The following is an 18073-nucleotide window of genomic DNA, read 5'->3' as shown; positions in this document are numbered from 1 at the left end:
GTTGGGTCTTGTGTAGACTGGTGAAACGTCCCTGCCATTAATCAGCTGTGATGACACTGTCAGTCCTCCACTCGTGTGCGTGTCTTCATAATCCGAGGTGAGGATCTCATAATCGTATACGTGCAAAAGAAAGTGTGAATCGCCTTAATATTATTTTTCCGTGGTGTAGAAAAGGGGTCCCGTGTTTGCACTTGTCTGGGCTATAGCGCAGGGGGAGGATGAAAAATTAAAAGTGCTCACTTTGACTTAAGGCAGAAGCGCAGTCAGCGCCTCAAAGGCCGGCACAGCTATGCGCGCGCTGGCTGTTCGACTTTTGCTGGGCAGGAGACCACAGTTTTTGCAGACACGTTCATGATATCAAAAGTCTCAGCGCTCTTTGGAGGTCATTCATATATTATATATATAGCAAAATACCCGCTACCGCAGCGGAGAAGTAGTGTGTTAAAGAAGTAATGAAAAAGAAAAGGAAACATTTTAATAATAACGTAACATGATTGACATTGTCATTAGTGTTGCTGTCATATATATGCCTGCCTAAATAAGTTACCCTCGCTTTGCTCTTACTTTATTTACCGTTCATTTAATCATGGCTATTGGCGGAAAAATTATAAAATGGAAGGAGGATGGCTTTACCAAAACAATTATTGATGGCTTAATCGATTATTCATAAAGCTTGAATTGGTGATGTTTTTCTGTGTTAACCTCATATTTTTTCAGACTTCTTCTCAAACTAAGGTGGTGCCCGCGTATCGCAGCGGAGAAGTAGTGTGTTAAAAAAGCTAGAAAAAGAAAAGGGAACATTTTAAAAATAACGTAACATGACTGTCAATATACAGTATTTGTTTTGTGAGTGTTACTGAGTGTTGCTGTCATCAAGGATTTGATTATCATTATTTCTTTCAATCAGGTTCGTATTTGTAGGATGTGTTGTGTTCATGTTACATTCCGTGTTTGTCAATCGTTGTAAAGATGACAGGTTTCATTCATCGATTCGTTTCTTACTGCATCAATAAACAGCTCGTCTTCTTCTTTATCTGAGACCTGACACACTGCATGCACGGGTTTTTTTTACACTGTCTTCCTTTAGCGGGACATTGACTTTTTCCAACGTGTGCTTTGTTTCCGCAGTAGTTGGATTTATGAATATGCTTGTATGTATGAGACGCTTCATATTTTTTGCTGCCTTTTCAATTGTGTAATTGGTTTTGTTCAGCTCTTTGGAACTGTTGCCTTTTATCTGTGCACTGCGCCAGTTCACGTGAGCCACTCGGTGTACATGCATCGAAGGTTCCCAGCTGTGCTGGTGCCATCTCCTGCTATGTCCATGGCTGTATTTAATGTTACCTTAGTCCTGGCACTTAAAACTTTCTCTCGCAGTTTCGCTGAGTTTGTGTCAAACACCACCCTGGCCATCTCATCTTCCTCTCCATAAGCACAGTCCTTCACCCGTGAATATTTACCCGTGGCAGTTTGCTATTGGATTGCCGCTGACGGACGGCCTTATATGGGCAGGCACTAAATTACAAACGCCTGCGGCAGCCTGTCTATGAACTTACTTTAAAGTGTAGGTTTACATCGTGCTTTGTTTCCGAAGTAGCAGAACTCATGAATATGGTTGTATATGTCACTCGCCGCTTCTTATTGTTTCGCTGCCTTCTCAATTATATAATGCATGTTTTCTTCAGCGCTTTTTCAGGTCTTCCTGGTTTTCTATGTACTGCGTGATTACGTGGAGGCGTGATGATGTCACACGAAACTCCTCCCACGGCGTTGAAGCTCATCTCCATTACAGTAAATGGAGAAAAACTGCTTCCAGTTATGACCATTACGCGTAGAATTTCGATATAAAACCTGCCCAACTTTTGTAAGGAAGCTGTAAGGAATGAACCTGCCAAATTTCAGCCTTCCACCCACACGGGAAGTTGGAGAATTAGTGATGAGTCAGTGTGGGTGAGTGAGGGCTTTGCCTTTTATTAGTATAGATATATATATATATATGTATATATATGTATATATATATGTATGTATATATATATGTATGTATATATATATATGTATGTATATATATATATGTATGTATATATATATATGTATGTATATATATGTATGTATATGTATATGTATGTATGTGTATATGTATATATGTATGTATGTATGTATGTATGTATGTATGTATGTATATATATATGTAGGACACTATACAAATCGTGAATAAAAACTGAATGCAATGATGTGGAGGTGCCAACTTGTAATATTTTATTCAGAATAGAACATAAATCACGGAACAAAAGTTTAAACTGAGAAAATGTATCATTTTAAGGGAAAAATATGTTGATTCAGAATTTCATATATATATATATATATGAAATATGAATATGAAATGTATATGAATATGAAATTTCATATATATATCTACATATATATCTATATAGATATATATATATAGAGATATATATATATAGAGATATATATATAGATAGATATAGATATATATATATATATATATCTATATATCTATATATCTATATATATCTATCTATATTTCTATATCTATACAGTAATCCCTTCTCGATCGCGGGGGTTGCGTTCCAGACCCCCCCGCGATAGGTGAAAATCCGTCCAAGTAGAAACCATATGTTTGTATGGTTATTTTTATATATTTTAAGCCCTTATAAACTCTCCTGCACTGTTTATAAATATTCCCCGCAGAGTTATACAGCATAATCCCTTTGTATTGTCTTAGATATTAGGTAAGATTCATTGAAATTATGTATATAAACACACTGTTTATATACAGTAAAACCTAAATATTATTTTAAAGATATCGAGTGTCACAGATATCACATATGTTACAGCCATTACGATAGACAGGCCACCAGCAATAAATACGTACAACGCAAGAAAAATAGTATACAGTAAATGTGTGTACAGTGACACTAAAAGTACGTACATGTACTAAATACTGTAAGTAGAAAATTAGTTATGGTTACTCACCAACAATGACACGATGACTTGTCCGATAACAATGAGTTTAATTTTACTGCACAACAAAGGAGAGCGTTACAGTTCTTCCAAAGTAGCCACTTTAGGCGATTGTGTAGCACTGCCATTGTTCTTCTTCTGGCAGTCTACAATCCAAATCCCTAAAGCAGATTCCATCCAGACTACTGCTTTATTACATCCACTTACAACTTGTTTTGCACCCTGGTTAAAAGGACACTGCGGCCATAGATCTTATTTTCCTTTCCTACTTTTAAATAAAAAGAATCGTAGCCTTCAACAAATCCAAAACGCTTACCTTTTCGCAATCATTAACATCTTCCGTTTGCTGGGCACGGCCCTGAAGCAGTAGCAGATCGCTTTGGAGCCATAATGAAGGGCTTGACTATGCACAAAGATAAACACAAAAAACCACAACTCTTTATACAGAGAAACACGTTGATGCTGAATGAGCGAGACGAGACTTCCTGGTTAACACTGCATTCAGCATGCAGGAACTTAACTGCGTGCTCTGATTGGTTAGCTTCTCAGTCATCCGCCAATAGCATCCCTTGTATGAAATCAACTGGGTAAACCAACTGAGGAAGCATGTACAGGAAGTAAAAAAGACACATTGTCCGCAGAACCCGCGAAGCAGTGAAAAATCCGTGTTATATATTTAGTTATGCTTTCATATAAAATCCGCGATAGAGTGAAGCTGTGAAAGTCGAAGCGCAATATAGCGAGGGATTACTGTATATATATGTATATTTATATATATATATATAAATATGTATATATATATATATATATATATATAAATATTTATATGTATATATATATATGTATATATGTATATATATGTATATATGTATATATGTATATGTATATATGTGTATATGTTTATATGTATATATGTATATATGTATATGTATATATGTATATACAGTGGTGTGAAAAACTATTTGCCCCCTTCCTGATTTCTTATTCTTTTGCATGTTTGTCACACAAAATGTTTCTGATCATCAAACACATTTAACCATTAGTCAAATATAACACAAGTAAACACAAAATGCAGTTTTTAAATGATGGTTTTTATTATTTAGGTAGAAAAAAAAATCCAAACCTACATGACCCTGTGTGAAAAAGTTATTGCCCCCTGAACCTAATAACTGGTTGGGCCACCCTTAGCAGCAATAACTGCAATCAAGCGCTTTGATAACTTGCAGTGAGTCTTTTTCAGCGCTCTGGAGGAATTTTGACCCACTCATCTTTGCAGAATTGTTGTAATTCAGCTTTATTTGAGGGTTTTCTAGCATGAACCGCCTTTTAAGGTCATGCCATAGCATCTTAATTGGATTCAGGTCAGGACTTTGACTAGGCCACTCCAAAGTCTTCATTTTGTTTTTCTTCAGCCATTCAGAGGTGGATTTGCTGGTGTGTTTTGGGTCATTGTCCTGTTGCAGCACCCAAGATCGCTTCAGCTTGAGTTGACGAACAGATGGCCGGACATTCTCCTTCAGGATTTTTTGGTAGCCAGTAGAATTCATGGTTCCATCTATCACAGCAAGCCTTCCAGGTGCTGAAGCAGCAAAACAACCCCAAACCATCATACTACCACCACCATATTTTACTGTTGGTATGATGTTCTTTTTCTGAAATGCTGTGTTCCTTTTACGCCAGATGTAACGGGACATTTGCCTTCCAAAAGTTCAACTTTTGTCTCATCAGTCCACAAGGTATTTTCCCAAAAGTCTTGGCAATCATTGAGATGTTTCTTAGCACAATTGAGACGAGCCCTAATGTTCTTTTTGCTTAACAGTGGTTTGCGTCTTGGAAATCTGCCATGCAGGCCGTTTTTGCCCAGTCTCTTTCTTATGGTGGAGTCGTGAACACTGACCTTAACTGAGGCAAGTGAGGCCTGCAGTTCTTTAGACGTTGTCCTGGGGTCTTTTGTGACCACTCGGATGAGTCGCCTCTGCGCTCTTGGGGTAATTTTGGTCGGCCGCCACTCCTGGGAAGGTTCACCACTGTTCCATGTTTTTGCCATTTGTGGATAATGGCTCTCACTGTGGTTCGCTGGAGTCTCAAAGCTTTAGAAATGGCTTTATAACCTTTACCAGACTGATAGATCTCAATTACTTCTGTTCTCATTTGTTCCTGAATTTCTTTGGATCTTGTTATGATGTCTAGCTTTTGAGGTGCTTTTGGTCTACTTCTCTGTGTCAGGCAGCTCCTATTGAAGTGATTTCTTGATTGAAACAGGTGTGGCAGTAATCAGGCCTGGGGGTGGCTACGGAAATTGAACTCAGGTGTCATACACCACAGTTAGGTGATTTTTGAACAAGGGGGCAATTACTTTTTCACACAGGGCCATGTAGGTTTGAATTTTTTTTTCTCCCTAAATAATAAAAACCATCATTTAAAAACTGCATTTTTGTTTACTTGTGTTCTATTTGACTAATGGTTAAATGTGTTTGATGATCAGAAACATTTTGTGTGACAAAAGAATAAGAAATCAGGAAGGGGGCAAATAGTTTTTCACACCACTGTATATGTATATATGTATGTATATATATGTGTATATATATGTGTGTATATATGTATATGTGTATATATATGTATATGTGTATGTATATATTTATATATACACACACACACACACACACACACATATATATATATATGTGTGTGTGTGTGGGTGTGTGTGTGTATATATATATATGTGTGTGTGTGTGTGTGTGTGTATATATATATATATATATATATATATATATATATATATATATATATATATATATATATATATATATATATATATATGTATGTGTATGTGTGTGTGTGTGTGTGTTTTTGAAAAATATACTGTTCTACCTTTCATATTTTTTTGATAAAATGAGCTGTTTTGTTTTATAGATTTTTAAAAATTAGGAAAAGTTACTAAAATTGGATGGCGTAGGGAGTATTATATAAAAATGCTTATACACACCTTGTCCATAATCACCAATGATAAGGGCTATATTGCCAAATTTGAAAAGAGACTCATTAGTCATTGTTTTGTTTTGGTAGAGTATTATATTGCTCTGCTTTACCCTTTTTGTATTATTAATATGTAGCCTTTGTCAAAATGCCTCAAATCTCTCAGACCTACCACTGTTTATAAGGTATTGTACCATATAACTTCTCTCCACCTTCTCTTCTACATGTATAACCTCAGGCAATTTGGTATATTGAAAGACAAGTAGGAGTTAAATTACACTTTAATAATGTATTATTGATAATATTCTTTAATAATTACAATATGTAAAGTACATTTGAATTTTGGCAACCATACTACCTGATGAATTGTGATGTTTAGTTTCAGGTGGCACACAGACTTGTTAGTTACTTAAAATGTCTCAAGTTAATGCAACATTTTGTGGTCGGCTTTCTTCAGAACAGGATGCATGCCTGTCTCAATATGTCTGCCGAGCTGTGCTGTTCATTGTGTTGTCCTTTTCAGTTCATGCTGTGAGATGGTCTTTCATCAGTTTGGTGAGGGAGAGAGGGCTGGGTAAAGCAAGCAAATTTAAAGGTTTTCTGCCCAACCCCTACAGCCAATAGGGCGTGATAGTACTTAAAAACTTTTCATATAAGCCAATTCCAAACAGCTATACTTCAGACCAGTGGGGCAGAGAGCATCTTCACACCTGTCACCAAAACCATATGTTAAGGTAAAGCTTTGCAGTTAGGCAGCCTGGCTTTCCTGTGGAGGTTGACTGGGAGTTCTGCAGAGAAATATTAGCCAAACTTGTTTGAGGCACTTCCCCCAACCCTGTCATAAAATGACAAAGAGACTCATTCCTAAAAGGGGGGGATGGAGTTCTTAAACCATCAAACCATTGCTGTTATTATCTATAATGTAACACTAATATTACACTGCTCTAAGTTACAAATAAAGACATATTTGCATATTTGTATGCAAAATTTCACATCACAGCAGTCATTAAATGAAAATTACTCCCTTCTCTATATCCAGTCATCTTTGTTTAGAAGTTCCATTTTCTGCACATTCCTGTACACTGCCAGAGTTGTAAAAAAGAGAGCTTCTGTTTAATTGGACGTGATCACCAAGTGGTGCCCTTTCATTTATCCCACTTTAGCTTTTGAAGTGTAAGGTTATTTTTTGCCCTTTTATTTGGCAACATAGAAGTTTTTCAAACTGCCATTTAAATTTATTAATATGTTTCTTATTATATGAATATATTGACCTTTGTTTTAATGAACAAATGTATTTTTTTTGTAAATTCAGTGAGATTTTGGAGACCATTAATGAATTTTAAAATATTTTTGATTGAGCAAAAGTTTTTAAAAATAATTTTCATTTTTTTTTTCCTGAAGTCTGCAAAAAGGGAGCTTGAAAGGCAAAGGAAGCTTGAATGGGAGAAAAATCGGCGTCAGGAATTACTAAACCAGAGGAACCGAGAACAGGAGACTATTGTTAGACTAAAAGCAAAGAAAAAGAGCCTGGAACTTGAGCTAGAGGCAGTGGTCAGTTTGTTTTCCTACTTTTTTCTTTTCATTTCTTTTCCATTGGATGCAACCTATTAATAATCTTTAATTTTGTTTTTGTTACTGTTACCTTTAACTATTCATGTCCTTATTTATTCAAATGGTGAAATGTGCTAGTTAGGTCTATGTTTTATTTTGTGTATATAAATAAAATGAATAATATGCAAAATTGACTGACTGACTCATTGACTCCTCCACAAAAGCGCTATTTCCTATTTAGTTAAAAATCTGAAATTTGGAAGGATCATACATCTAGGACACTAGGTATCAGGTAACAAAGGACATTTCATTATATCGATAATTGGGGGTAAACCCTGTCCTCCTCTATAGAAAAACCAAACACCCGAAAATCTTAACAACACTTTGGCTGATTTGAGTGAAATTTTTGTGAAGTTACAGAATAAAGAAAATTAGCCAATACACATTTTTTAAAAATTTGTTTAAACGTTTTTATTTATTGATACTTTATAATATTATGGCAATGTACATGCAGTGCACTGATAGGGGGCTTTATTCAAACGAAAGACAGAGCAGTAGTCTTTGACAGGTCTTGCAAATGGCACTACTAACCAAAAGGGTTAACAGATGACTGAAAAGTGAGCAGTGTTCTGGATAGGAAAATCATAGAACATGATTTTGTTGTGAAATGGTAAATGAAAGTTGCAAAGCTCAGTGGTTAGCAAGTGCTGTTTTTTGCTGCTGACTACTGATACTCATACAACTGGCTGTCATCTTGGTTATCTGTTCTGCTATGTTGACCACCAGCTGCTAGTCGCAACACTACAAACTATAAGAGAAACTGTGCACCTAATAGTTTTCAATTTCATCATTTAATGTCAGGTGTACACCAGTGTTGCTCTTAGATCAAAACACTTTAATGTCTAATTGGGAACATCAGCCTAACACATAAGGTGCTGGCTCTTTAGGTATATCCAGAACAAGCACTACTTTCCATACATGTTCATCTCTGTAGGCTTTAAAGGGGGACTACATTCAATTGATGAATAATATGAAAAGGAATAAGGAAAGTGAATATTGTTACCGAATAAAAATTGTAAATATCTAATAATGATAATATTATATGCTAAAAAATTACATTATTCTTACTTGCCTCCTGTAAATTTGTGTTTTGCAATGAGCCTCAACAAAAGCCAAGTGACTAGGAAAAGCTGAGAGAAGCACGGATTGATCTAATGTTTTAGTCATGGACAATGAAGTATAGCATGTTCAAGATTTAGCAGGTCCAGTGATCTTATAATATTATTACTACTTATTATTTGATTGACCCCTTTATTTAAGGTGACTTACAACAGTTGAGATGCCATTGATTACTAGGGATGAGCAAACGCTATGGAGTTGGCTTTACCGTGACTTTAGCGAAATCACAGAAATGTTTGTAAACTCTGCAAAATACATTGAATTCAATTTGGAAAGAGAAACTGAACCAGTTTTCACTGGATTATAATGGTACAGTGGTGTTCTAAGTGTCTCTGAGGGCTAGGGAATTGTCTGTCAACTATGTTAAACAGATTATTGTGGCCAAAAATGTGATCTTAGCTGTGATACAGCAGTGGTAATCACTGAGGTACAGTGCCTTAAATAAAAAAGACACAAGCTGATTAATTACCCCAAACAAAATGCAACAAATAGCCACAACCCAGCAACAAGTATAAAAAAACAAAATTGCCATTATGCTGATAGAGTTCCATTCTTGGAGCACACATTAGCTGTGTGGTGAAGCAGCAGCATGAGAATGACTTGTTCCATTGTGCTGTGCAGAAATTTTGCAATTTTTTATTCTTTGAAGAAGATAGAAATTCCTTGTATACAGTAATAAATCTAGTGCACATAGTATATGTCCAGTTTACTGCCACTGAACATAACTTATAATATTTTAATTTTGTTCAACTAATGTAATTCTGAAATTAAAATACTGTAATTTTTTTTTTGATCTGAAATGAATGCAGAGTGGAAGGTTGGAGCATTTATTGGGTGGTGACATCCTGCATTCCTGAAGCATCTCCAAAATTGAAACCTTTATTTAAGACGACTTATAACAGTTGAGATGCAATTAAGTGCACATGCCTAAGTGAACAGTGGACATATTTGTCCTATGATGTGCACAAACCTGATAAGATATTTTTATAGAGTGCTTGAAAGATGTGTAATTTCTCCTTTCTTCTTTTTCTTACTGTATGCAGTTTTATTATTTATTTTGAAATAGGGAGATAAACACCAGCAGATCTCAGAAAGGCTGCACGATGTACAAAACAAAAAATTAACACAGAAAAATGATTTAGATCTCATTGATCAGAAACGTGATCGTCGCATCATGGAGATCAGCAACTTGCAGCAGCAGTTTGAGGTGAGTTGAATTTTGTACAATGCTAGTACATTACTGAAAATCAACATATCTACAACAGCTGTTAAAAATATAATGATTTCACTAATTGTTGCAGTTTTTAAAATTTATTTTTTATTCCACATTTAGGTTACATTTGTTGGTTTTCCATACTTTAAAGTATTTTGTGAAACTCAGTTTAATAAAAACTAGCTTTATTAAGAGGTACACATTAATGAACTTTTGTTCAGCCATCTTTGATAAAATTAATTAAAATCTTTGTGATTTCATCATATTAACATACAATTTCCTAATCCCCCAATTACATGAATCTGTACTTATTTGCTTATCTTCCATACTGCATAATCCTTATTCAGTAGCTGATTGCAGTATTTGGATTTAAAAAAAAAATCATGAAAGTTAAGGTAAAATAATATTTCTATTGTAGAATATGAGTAAATCAACTCTTCCAAAAATGAATATTTGGATTAAACATTTAGTGAATATATCAGAACCAAGTGTTGGGGTTGATAGTGATGCTGAATCAGCTTTTATGATAATAACATTTGTTTTGGTTATCAGTTTTTAAATGGTGTAAATTTTTAAGGCTGTATCAATAATAAATATTTTGTTTATAATTGTTTTATTGTGTAAGGTCCTGTGGTGACCTTTTTATACTCTTTATTGTGTACACATTAATAAAATGTCTAAGATCCCATACACATACCACTCTGTGATCAGGTACTTTAGCACTCACTCCTTTTTTTTTTTAGTCAGTTTTATTATCTCAGTTGCGTTCACGACCCCAAACACACCCCACCCCCGCATCTGACACTGCTGTTTTCACATAGACGCGCTATAACAGAGGTAATCTCGGCTCCCTTCTACGTCGGAGCAAGAATGCACATGCCATTGCTTGCATACTAAAGTGTCAGCAGGCACTTTTCGTGGCATTACACACATTTTTGAGCATGCCCTCTGCACACTACTTGTGACTTTAGGCTTTAGGAAGTAAGTAAATAAATAAAGGTAAATCGTATCATAAAATGATTTCTTCAAAACGTCACATATATTTGTCTCTTTTTTTTTTTAAAATGTGCGTTGATCACTGCCAAAAAGTTATAAAAAGTGCCTAGCCTACCAGAAACAACAGTTTCACACTGTACTCACCATTTAATTTGACATCTTTGGGATGCAGGAAGGGAGGAGGAGGAGAATGAAAAGGAAGGTGGTTATTGTTTAGAAGGAGCCTCCTTATGCAAATCTTTTCTTTGTAAAATTGTCGAGATGGTGGATTTCGACATGCTGTACATATTAGTGAGATCGGTCACACGAACACCACTCTCATATTTCCAGACAATTTCCTTCTTCATTTCGATTGTAATCGATGTTTCTCAAGTTGTTAATGACTGTAGTCGAGCACTCAGTTCAAAGCTGGTCGTGTTGTGAACTTCTGTAATAATACACTCCAATGCAAGCCGGTGCTGACTCAGCCTGATGACATCATCATGTGCCGTGCCAGCCCGCTAGCTAACATCCCTTAACAATCACTTTCTTTACCTTCGTTACCTTCTCTTCCTTCCTTAGCAATTATGTGTCTTGCTTGCCATGGGCTTAGTGAATTATATATATAGATAAATCACTGCACTGACCGAAATTACATCCACAAACACATGTATCTGGGCTCCGACTGACGCTTACGAATACTCTCGGCTGTTTGTTTACAATCGCACAAGTGGATACACATGACCACATTCGGGTCATAACGCAAGATGTTGGTCGGAAATCAAAACAAAAATTTTGGTCATAAATCAAGTTGTTCGCATGTCAGGCCGGTCGTATATCAAGGGTCGACTGTAGATAGATAAGATAATGTTAAAATAGCAAATGGTATTAAATTGATTTTACATAGACCTCTGAAACACTCAAAGAAGTCAGTAAGCATTACCTTTAAAGTACAGCTATACACAATTTCTGAAACATTAGTTGAACAAAAAATAGCCTTCTCCACATGGTCTAATTAATTATTTAAATTACCTTTCTAGGTATAAGGTATCTCTGAATGCTGGGTTGTCTTTCTGTTGTTCGAAAAATAATTTAAGAGACATTCATTTAAATTTTAGCAACAACTAATCGTGTTTGTTGAAGTAAATCAAAACATGGGGGTGGAGAACCAGCGCAAGTTTAATTTAACTGTTTATTGTTAACTGCAAAGTCCACATGTGTAAAGGAGCACAGTGGTAATATGTCTAACCAACCATCCATCCATCCATCCATTTTCCAACCCGCTGGAGCCAATCCCAGCCAACACAGGGCACAAGGCAGGAACTAATCCTGGGCAGGGTGCCAACCCACCGCAGGACACACACAAACACACCCACACACCAAGTACACACTAGGGCCAATTTAGAATTGCCAGTCCACCTAACCTGCATGTCTTTGGACCATGGGAGGAAACCGGAGCGCCCGGAGGAAACCCATGCAGACACGGGGAGAACATGCAAACTCCATGCTGGGAGGACCCGGGAAGCGAACCCGGGTCTCCTAACTGCGAGGCAGCAGCGCTACCACTGTGCCACCGTGCTGCCCATGTCTAACCATCAGACAGTTTTCATGGCATGAATGTACATTCTGTACACTGACTTTACCAATACTCTCCAGACATTAAATAACATTTTCTAATGACTTTTAAGAGTTTAATGTAAAGGTGGAATTAGCAATCTATGCATGTGTATGTTTCATTTATCCGACATTGGAGCTGTGCACTGAGCAGACATTCCACCTTCAGTTCATAGCATCGGTTTGATAGCTGTCCAAAATTCAGACAATTTTTTGAACACTTTGTTTTACATAATGTAGATTAAATTCAGTTTGCTGAATATGGAATAAGTTGGCGGAGATAAAAAATAAGTACAAAACTAGTTTAACCTAATCAGAATTGCTGCTACACTATGTGAAAAACATGTTTTGATTTGTGTACTGTATCCTATTTAGGACTATCAAAAAAAGCTTTCTTTGCTAATTCCTGAACAGCAGCTGCTCAATGAAAGAATAAAAAATCTAAGCTCTAACAATGTGCAACGTAAGTATTATTTAGCTTTTTTGTTGTTACTGTAATTCAAATATAAATAATTATATTTAATTTATTTGGTTAGATGTGATCACTTTTCAATATAGAATATTTTGGTTTCTGTTTATATGGCAATTATAATATAAAAAACTGCTATGCAGTTTAGTTAATGACAGAAAAATTGATACAGTAAAGTACTGCAATATTTTTCATCACAATATAGCATTGATACACTGAGGACAAGCATAAGGATATAATGTGTTTTATTTGTTATTTTTTTATTTTCTGTTATGCCATGCATAAATACTAGAATCCCTCCAGTAGTACTAATGTGTTTCTTCTGTGGGACCCAGAATAGGCATGGATTTTATTGGTACATGCACAAGTGCATTCCAACTGATGGTGCCCCACAAATATTTGCACTGCCATAGTTCTCTATTCCCATTTAAGTTGACCGCTTAATTTAATTTTGGTTTTGAAATATTATAGTGAAGAAATAGCTAATATAAGGTTTTAGGCATTGTCATGTTAAATCAACTAATCTCACAAATTACAAAGTAGAGCTGTCTCTTCAACTTTATGTGAGATGAGCACATAAAGGCTGATTTACACTGAATGTAGAATTCAGAAACTGATGCAAAGAGAAAATTGACAAGCAAGAAGCATTAACTCAAATTGACCTCTTAAATTCAGCTTTAAAATTGATGAGCTACTTTAGAATCTTCTTTGTTCTCATCTTGGCCTGCCAAAGCACATCTTTGCCTAAGCTGCAACAAAGCTCTGCATACAAACATGAAAATATGCCTAAGTACTTAAAATGAAAAAAAAATTGATATAAAGTATCACAGAATGCCCCCTCATGGTTAATATTAATGGAACGTTTATCATTAAACTGAACCTTCGTTTATCACGGTTAATCCGTTCCAGACTCTACCGTGATAAATGAATTTTCGCGAAGTAGGATTCTTTATTTATAAATCGAATATTTTCACAGTTAGAGTATAGAAAACCTGTTTACAACTTTCTAAATACTTTTTTTAACATTATTAGAGCCCTCTAGACATGAAATAACACCCTTTAGTCACCATTACACTCATATTACCCAATTTATTAGACAAAATAAGAGAAAATAAGACACATTAGACGTTACAAATATCATATTACTAGGCGCACTCGCCTTTTAAGGTGACCAACTTTTATCCTCAATTTTTGTGCGCTCCATGTGTACATCAGGCATGTAAGTGTAGGGAATGAGAACATCAAAGCGCCCATTCATAACATCTCCCAAAAACCTAAGTTTTTTTTTATCCCCTCAAGTGCCTGTCCAAAGTCGTACAATGTCAGCCTGAATCTGTACCGCTAAAGATGGAGTTTCATGCACTAAATAAGCTATAGATGAGAATAAGCAAGCACCATCTCCCCTGATATTTACTACACGGTGAGGCATTTGTACTCCATCAACATTAATTATGTCCAGAGACATAATTTTGTCTTATTTTTCCAGCACATCGCGCACAAAAGCAAAGGAACGATGGGAGCACCAGAACTCTGCTCACATCGCGTCGCTTTATACCTCAAGCCGCAAGTAGTAAGTCTGTGATAAGTGGAAAACCGCTACGCTTTGCACTCATGGGACGGAAGGGCAATCCCGAACGCTTTTATATAGTAGATTATTGTACTGTACATTTAATTGCACACAAACACACCTAGTTCTTACACACAACCACTAACCTATGAAGGCACGACCTCAGTAGGAGAGTCTTCAGAGGTGGTGCAGTATCTTCAGCAGGTGCGTTGTTGTCTTCTTCCGCTGAAGGAGTACTAGGAGTAGGCAGTGGGTGTCTGGGTGCGCGGCTGAAGAACATCTTGATAGGCAGTTGCTGGCGCTGTCTTTTCATATGCGTGAGGAGGCTTTTGTAGGGTATTTCCATCTTTAATCATATCCAAGAGTTTCACCTTCTCCTGGATAGTAAGCATCTTCCTCCGGCACTTAGTTTTATTGTCAGAAGGCTTAGAAAAAGCAGCACGTTTAGGAGCCATCGTAGGGCTTAGATAAAAGTTCTCAGAAAGCGCATGCATAGTGACGTAAGCGTGTATGAGAAAAACGCGATAGAGTGAAGCCGCGAAAGTCGAAGCGTGATATAGCGAGGGATCACTGTAATTCAGAAACTGAGTTGAGTTCAAAATGCTTTGTCTATGAAAATTCAGTAATTTCTTTGACAAAAGATTAAGTTGAAAGTCTACTTATACCTTTTGGCAAAGTGCATTTTTATAGCGTGTATGTTACATTGTAATGTCATTTATTAGTTTTACAGACCTCCTAACCAACATAAGAGCTCATTTTTCTAAAACTCGCTCAGAGGTAAATGTATGTGATGTACTAATTTGTATGTTGAGCTCCATAACTGTTTATTCCCAGTGTTAATGTGTTAAGATTGCTGAGACCTGAAATATTCTACATTTACACAAGAAAAAAATGTTTGTGGGATAAAGATCTTTCTTGCCTTGTAGATACATGACATCGACATTAACTTAGGTAATGTATGAAGAGTATATGGCAGAACTGAATCCATTACCTAATATTTTAATGCCTTGGAAAAAGTCTCAGTATTACTGTATGTTGGATCAGTATTGGCACAGTATATTGTGACATCCCTCTGGCATGTCCTACTCCTGTTTGGCTTAATGCACTGTGAGTTTCCACATATACTTAGTGCATGTATTAAAAATATTAAATGACCCAAAAATTATTATGGTTGAAGTAGGTAGGAATGGTAGTTTGAAAAGGAACTACCAGTTAGCATCGGACAAAAACTTAAAAATACAAATAATTCGGTCTGGAGAAAATGAGAACTATAGCTTTAAAATTAATTAGCTGTTGGCTTTAATTTTCTAAGCTTCTGTATTTTACCCTTTATTATGTACCTGTTACAAATAGACATAGCATAATACTTTTGTTTTTTTCTATAAAAATACTGTATGCATTTTATATCCTTTAAATGTAAATTTCTAACAGTAGCATTTTTTTCTGACTAAATGGTCTTAAAAATTAAAATTGAAAAAAACAATGCATTCCAGTAATGGTATCTGAGTGTTTTTTTTTTTTCTTCAGCAACATCACTATCATTATTAATAAAAAAGAAAACAGAAAAAGAAGGCTCTTGCTGTAAACTTAAAGAACAGTTGGATGCACTTGAAAAAGAAACTTCTACAAAACTGTCTGAAATGAACACATTCAACAGTGATCTTAAGGTATATTATTTTAAATGTTGTGTTGTAGAGCCATTTTTTCACTTTACTACTTTCTCTCCTAATGCATGGTTTTGAAATATTGGTATAAAGCATATTTATTTTTCTTCAAAACACCAGTATTTGTAATATATTTTTGAAGCCAACACCAATTTAACCTCTAAAATTAGGCTATGCAGTCCTCCCGACAAAGTTTCCCTGCTCTTAAAGTAGGCAGTGCAGTTCTCCTGATGCAGTTTGCTTACTCTTTAGATAAGTCAACTGAGTAAAGTAGTGCATGAATTTCACACAGTGGGCATAAGATTGTGCTAACATTTAGAACTTAACATTTGTCAGTAAAGCTGTAACATTTACAAGGGTTTAATTGTGTTATACAAGTATTTTAAGAATTGTAGTTTAACAATCCGTTTGTATTAAAATGATTAGTATTTTTAACACTTTTAAGACGGCATTAGCCACTGCACAGTTCCATATGTAATTACTGTATATGCTTGAGTACACATCACAAAACTACAACAGATTTCATTGAGTCTTCATTTTAAAAATGTACACTTTTGCAATGTCTTCTCGAACTTATGTTGTATTACAGCACTTTCCTGTTTAAATTATAGTCACTGTTGTCACAATTCTTCAGGACAAAAGTGTTCTGCAAATATTCTTTCAATGTGAACAGACAATCCTGTTTCTGATTTTAATCAATCTTCAATCTGTACTGTTCATATAGTACATTCACTTTGCATTGAAGTGCCTTTTCTTAAACTAGGTTTTTAGTATTTGCAACCAAGCTCTCACCAGAAGTTACAAAATAACTAATTTTTTTTACAGAGAAAACAAATGTGTTGTATATGGTACCTTTTTTTAATCATTGTTAAAGTTCTCTGTACCTGTTGTTTTTGTTAATTTGTTTGGATGCACTTTATGGACAATTTGCCACTGCTTACTATAGTGTAAGTTCCATTACAGTAAGACCTACAATATAGCAGTCATTGAAAACTTATTTTTGCTTTAAATCACTGCATTTATAAAATTATTCCACAATTTCAAACTCAACTGTATGAGAACCGCTGCAGTATAGATTTCAAATAAAAAAACAGTTTAGCTGTCAGTTATTACTGAACCAAAGAGCTTTAATTTATTTTGCTAAAATTAGGTTTTTGCAAGTTTGTTAAAATGTTGCACTTAAATAAACAGATCTCCGTTAACCTGGAATTATTCCATGTAATGTTATGTTTATTTTTTTTTGTCACTAATGCCTATACATAGATTTAAAATAACTTTTGCTGTCTCAAAAGCCAATGACACAATCTTGTTTTCTGATAACGCACTATAGTACAATATTAAATAAAGGCTATTTAATAGTGTTTTTATTTAAAAAAAAAATTTTGATTCATATTTAGTGATGTTACCTTAAGACAAAACATATTTACAAGTAATGCCTAAACTTACAGTATTTTTAAGCAGTTTTTGTTTAACACTGGAATCCTTGAATCCTACAAAAATATTCGTAGTGCCGGGCCACCTTAAATTCCTTCACACCTCATCATCAGTGTCTTTGTTTTGCAAATTTGTCAAATGTATGTTTTCGTTGTATAATAGTAATAAAAATAGCAGCTCAATACCCAGAACGGTAAATGTGGAGAGAACCCGGAACTGAACCCGCTGCCTCTTGATTACTAGATAGCAGTTCTTACCTCTGTACCAACTATTGTTGTTGTTGTATTGTGCCCTTGAGTCATGATATAGCTGTGATTTTTGAAAGATGATCTACCACAAATTACTGCATGGATCTGGGTTTGAATCCCGCTCGCGGCACATTGTTGAATGAAAGAAAATACCTCAAAAATAAATAAATTAAACTTTCTCGTCAACGAACGGTGCTTTGA

General features: G+C 35.4%; 1 protein-coding gene across 3 annotated transcripts in view; it reads left to right on the top strand.

Moving 5' to 3' along the window:
* Positions 1–18073, top strand: part of LOC120526080 (intersectin-2-like) — a 299488-nt gene that overhangs the window by 165365 nt on the left and 116050 nt on the right. For all 3 annotated transcript variants that reach the window (XM_039748966.1, XM_039748968.1, XM_039748967.1), the window contains exons 13-16: positions 7360–7509; positions 9755–9895; positions 12866–12953; positions 16054–16193. In XM_039748966.1, the coding sequence (XP_039604900.1) occupies positions 7360–7509; positions 9755–9895; positions 12866–12953; positions 16054–16193 (519 nt within the window). The remainder of the gene's footprint in view (positions 1–7359; positions 7510–9754; positions 9896–12865; positions 12954–16053; positions 16194–18073) is intronic.

The sequence above is a fragment of the Polypterus senegalus genome, chromosome 3 (assembly GCF_016835505.1).
Source record: "Polypterus senegalus isolate Bchr_013 chromosome 3, ASM1683550v1, whole genome shotgun sequence".
Taxonomy (NCBI): Eukaryota; Metazoa; Chordata; class Cladistia; order Polypteriformes; family Polypteridae; genus Polypterus; species Polypterus senegalus.
The sequence above is the reverse complement of the archived record's forward strand: the minus strand, read 5'-3'. Positions and strand labels throughout refer to the sequence as shown.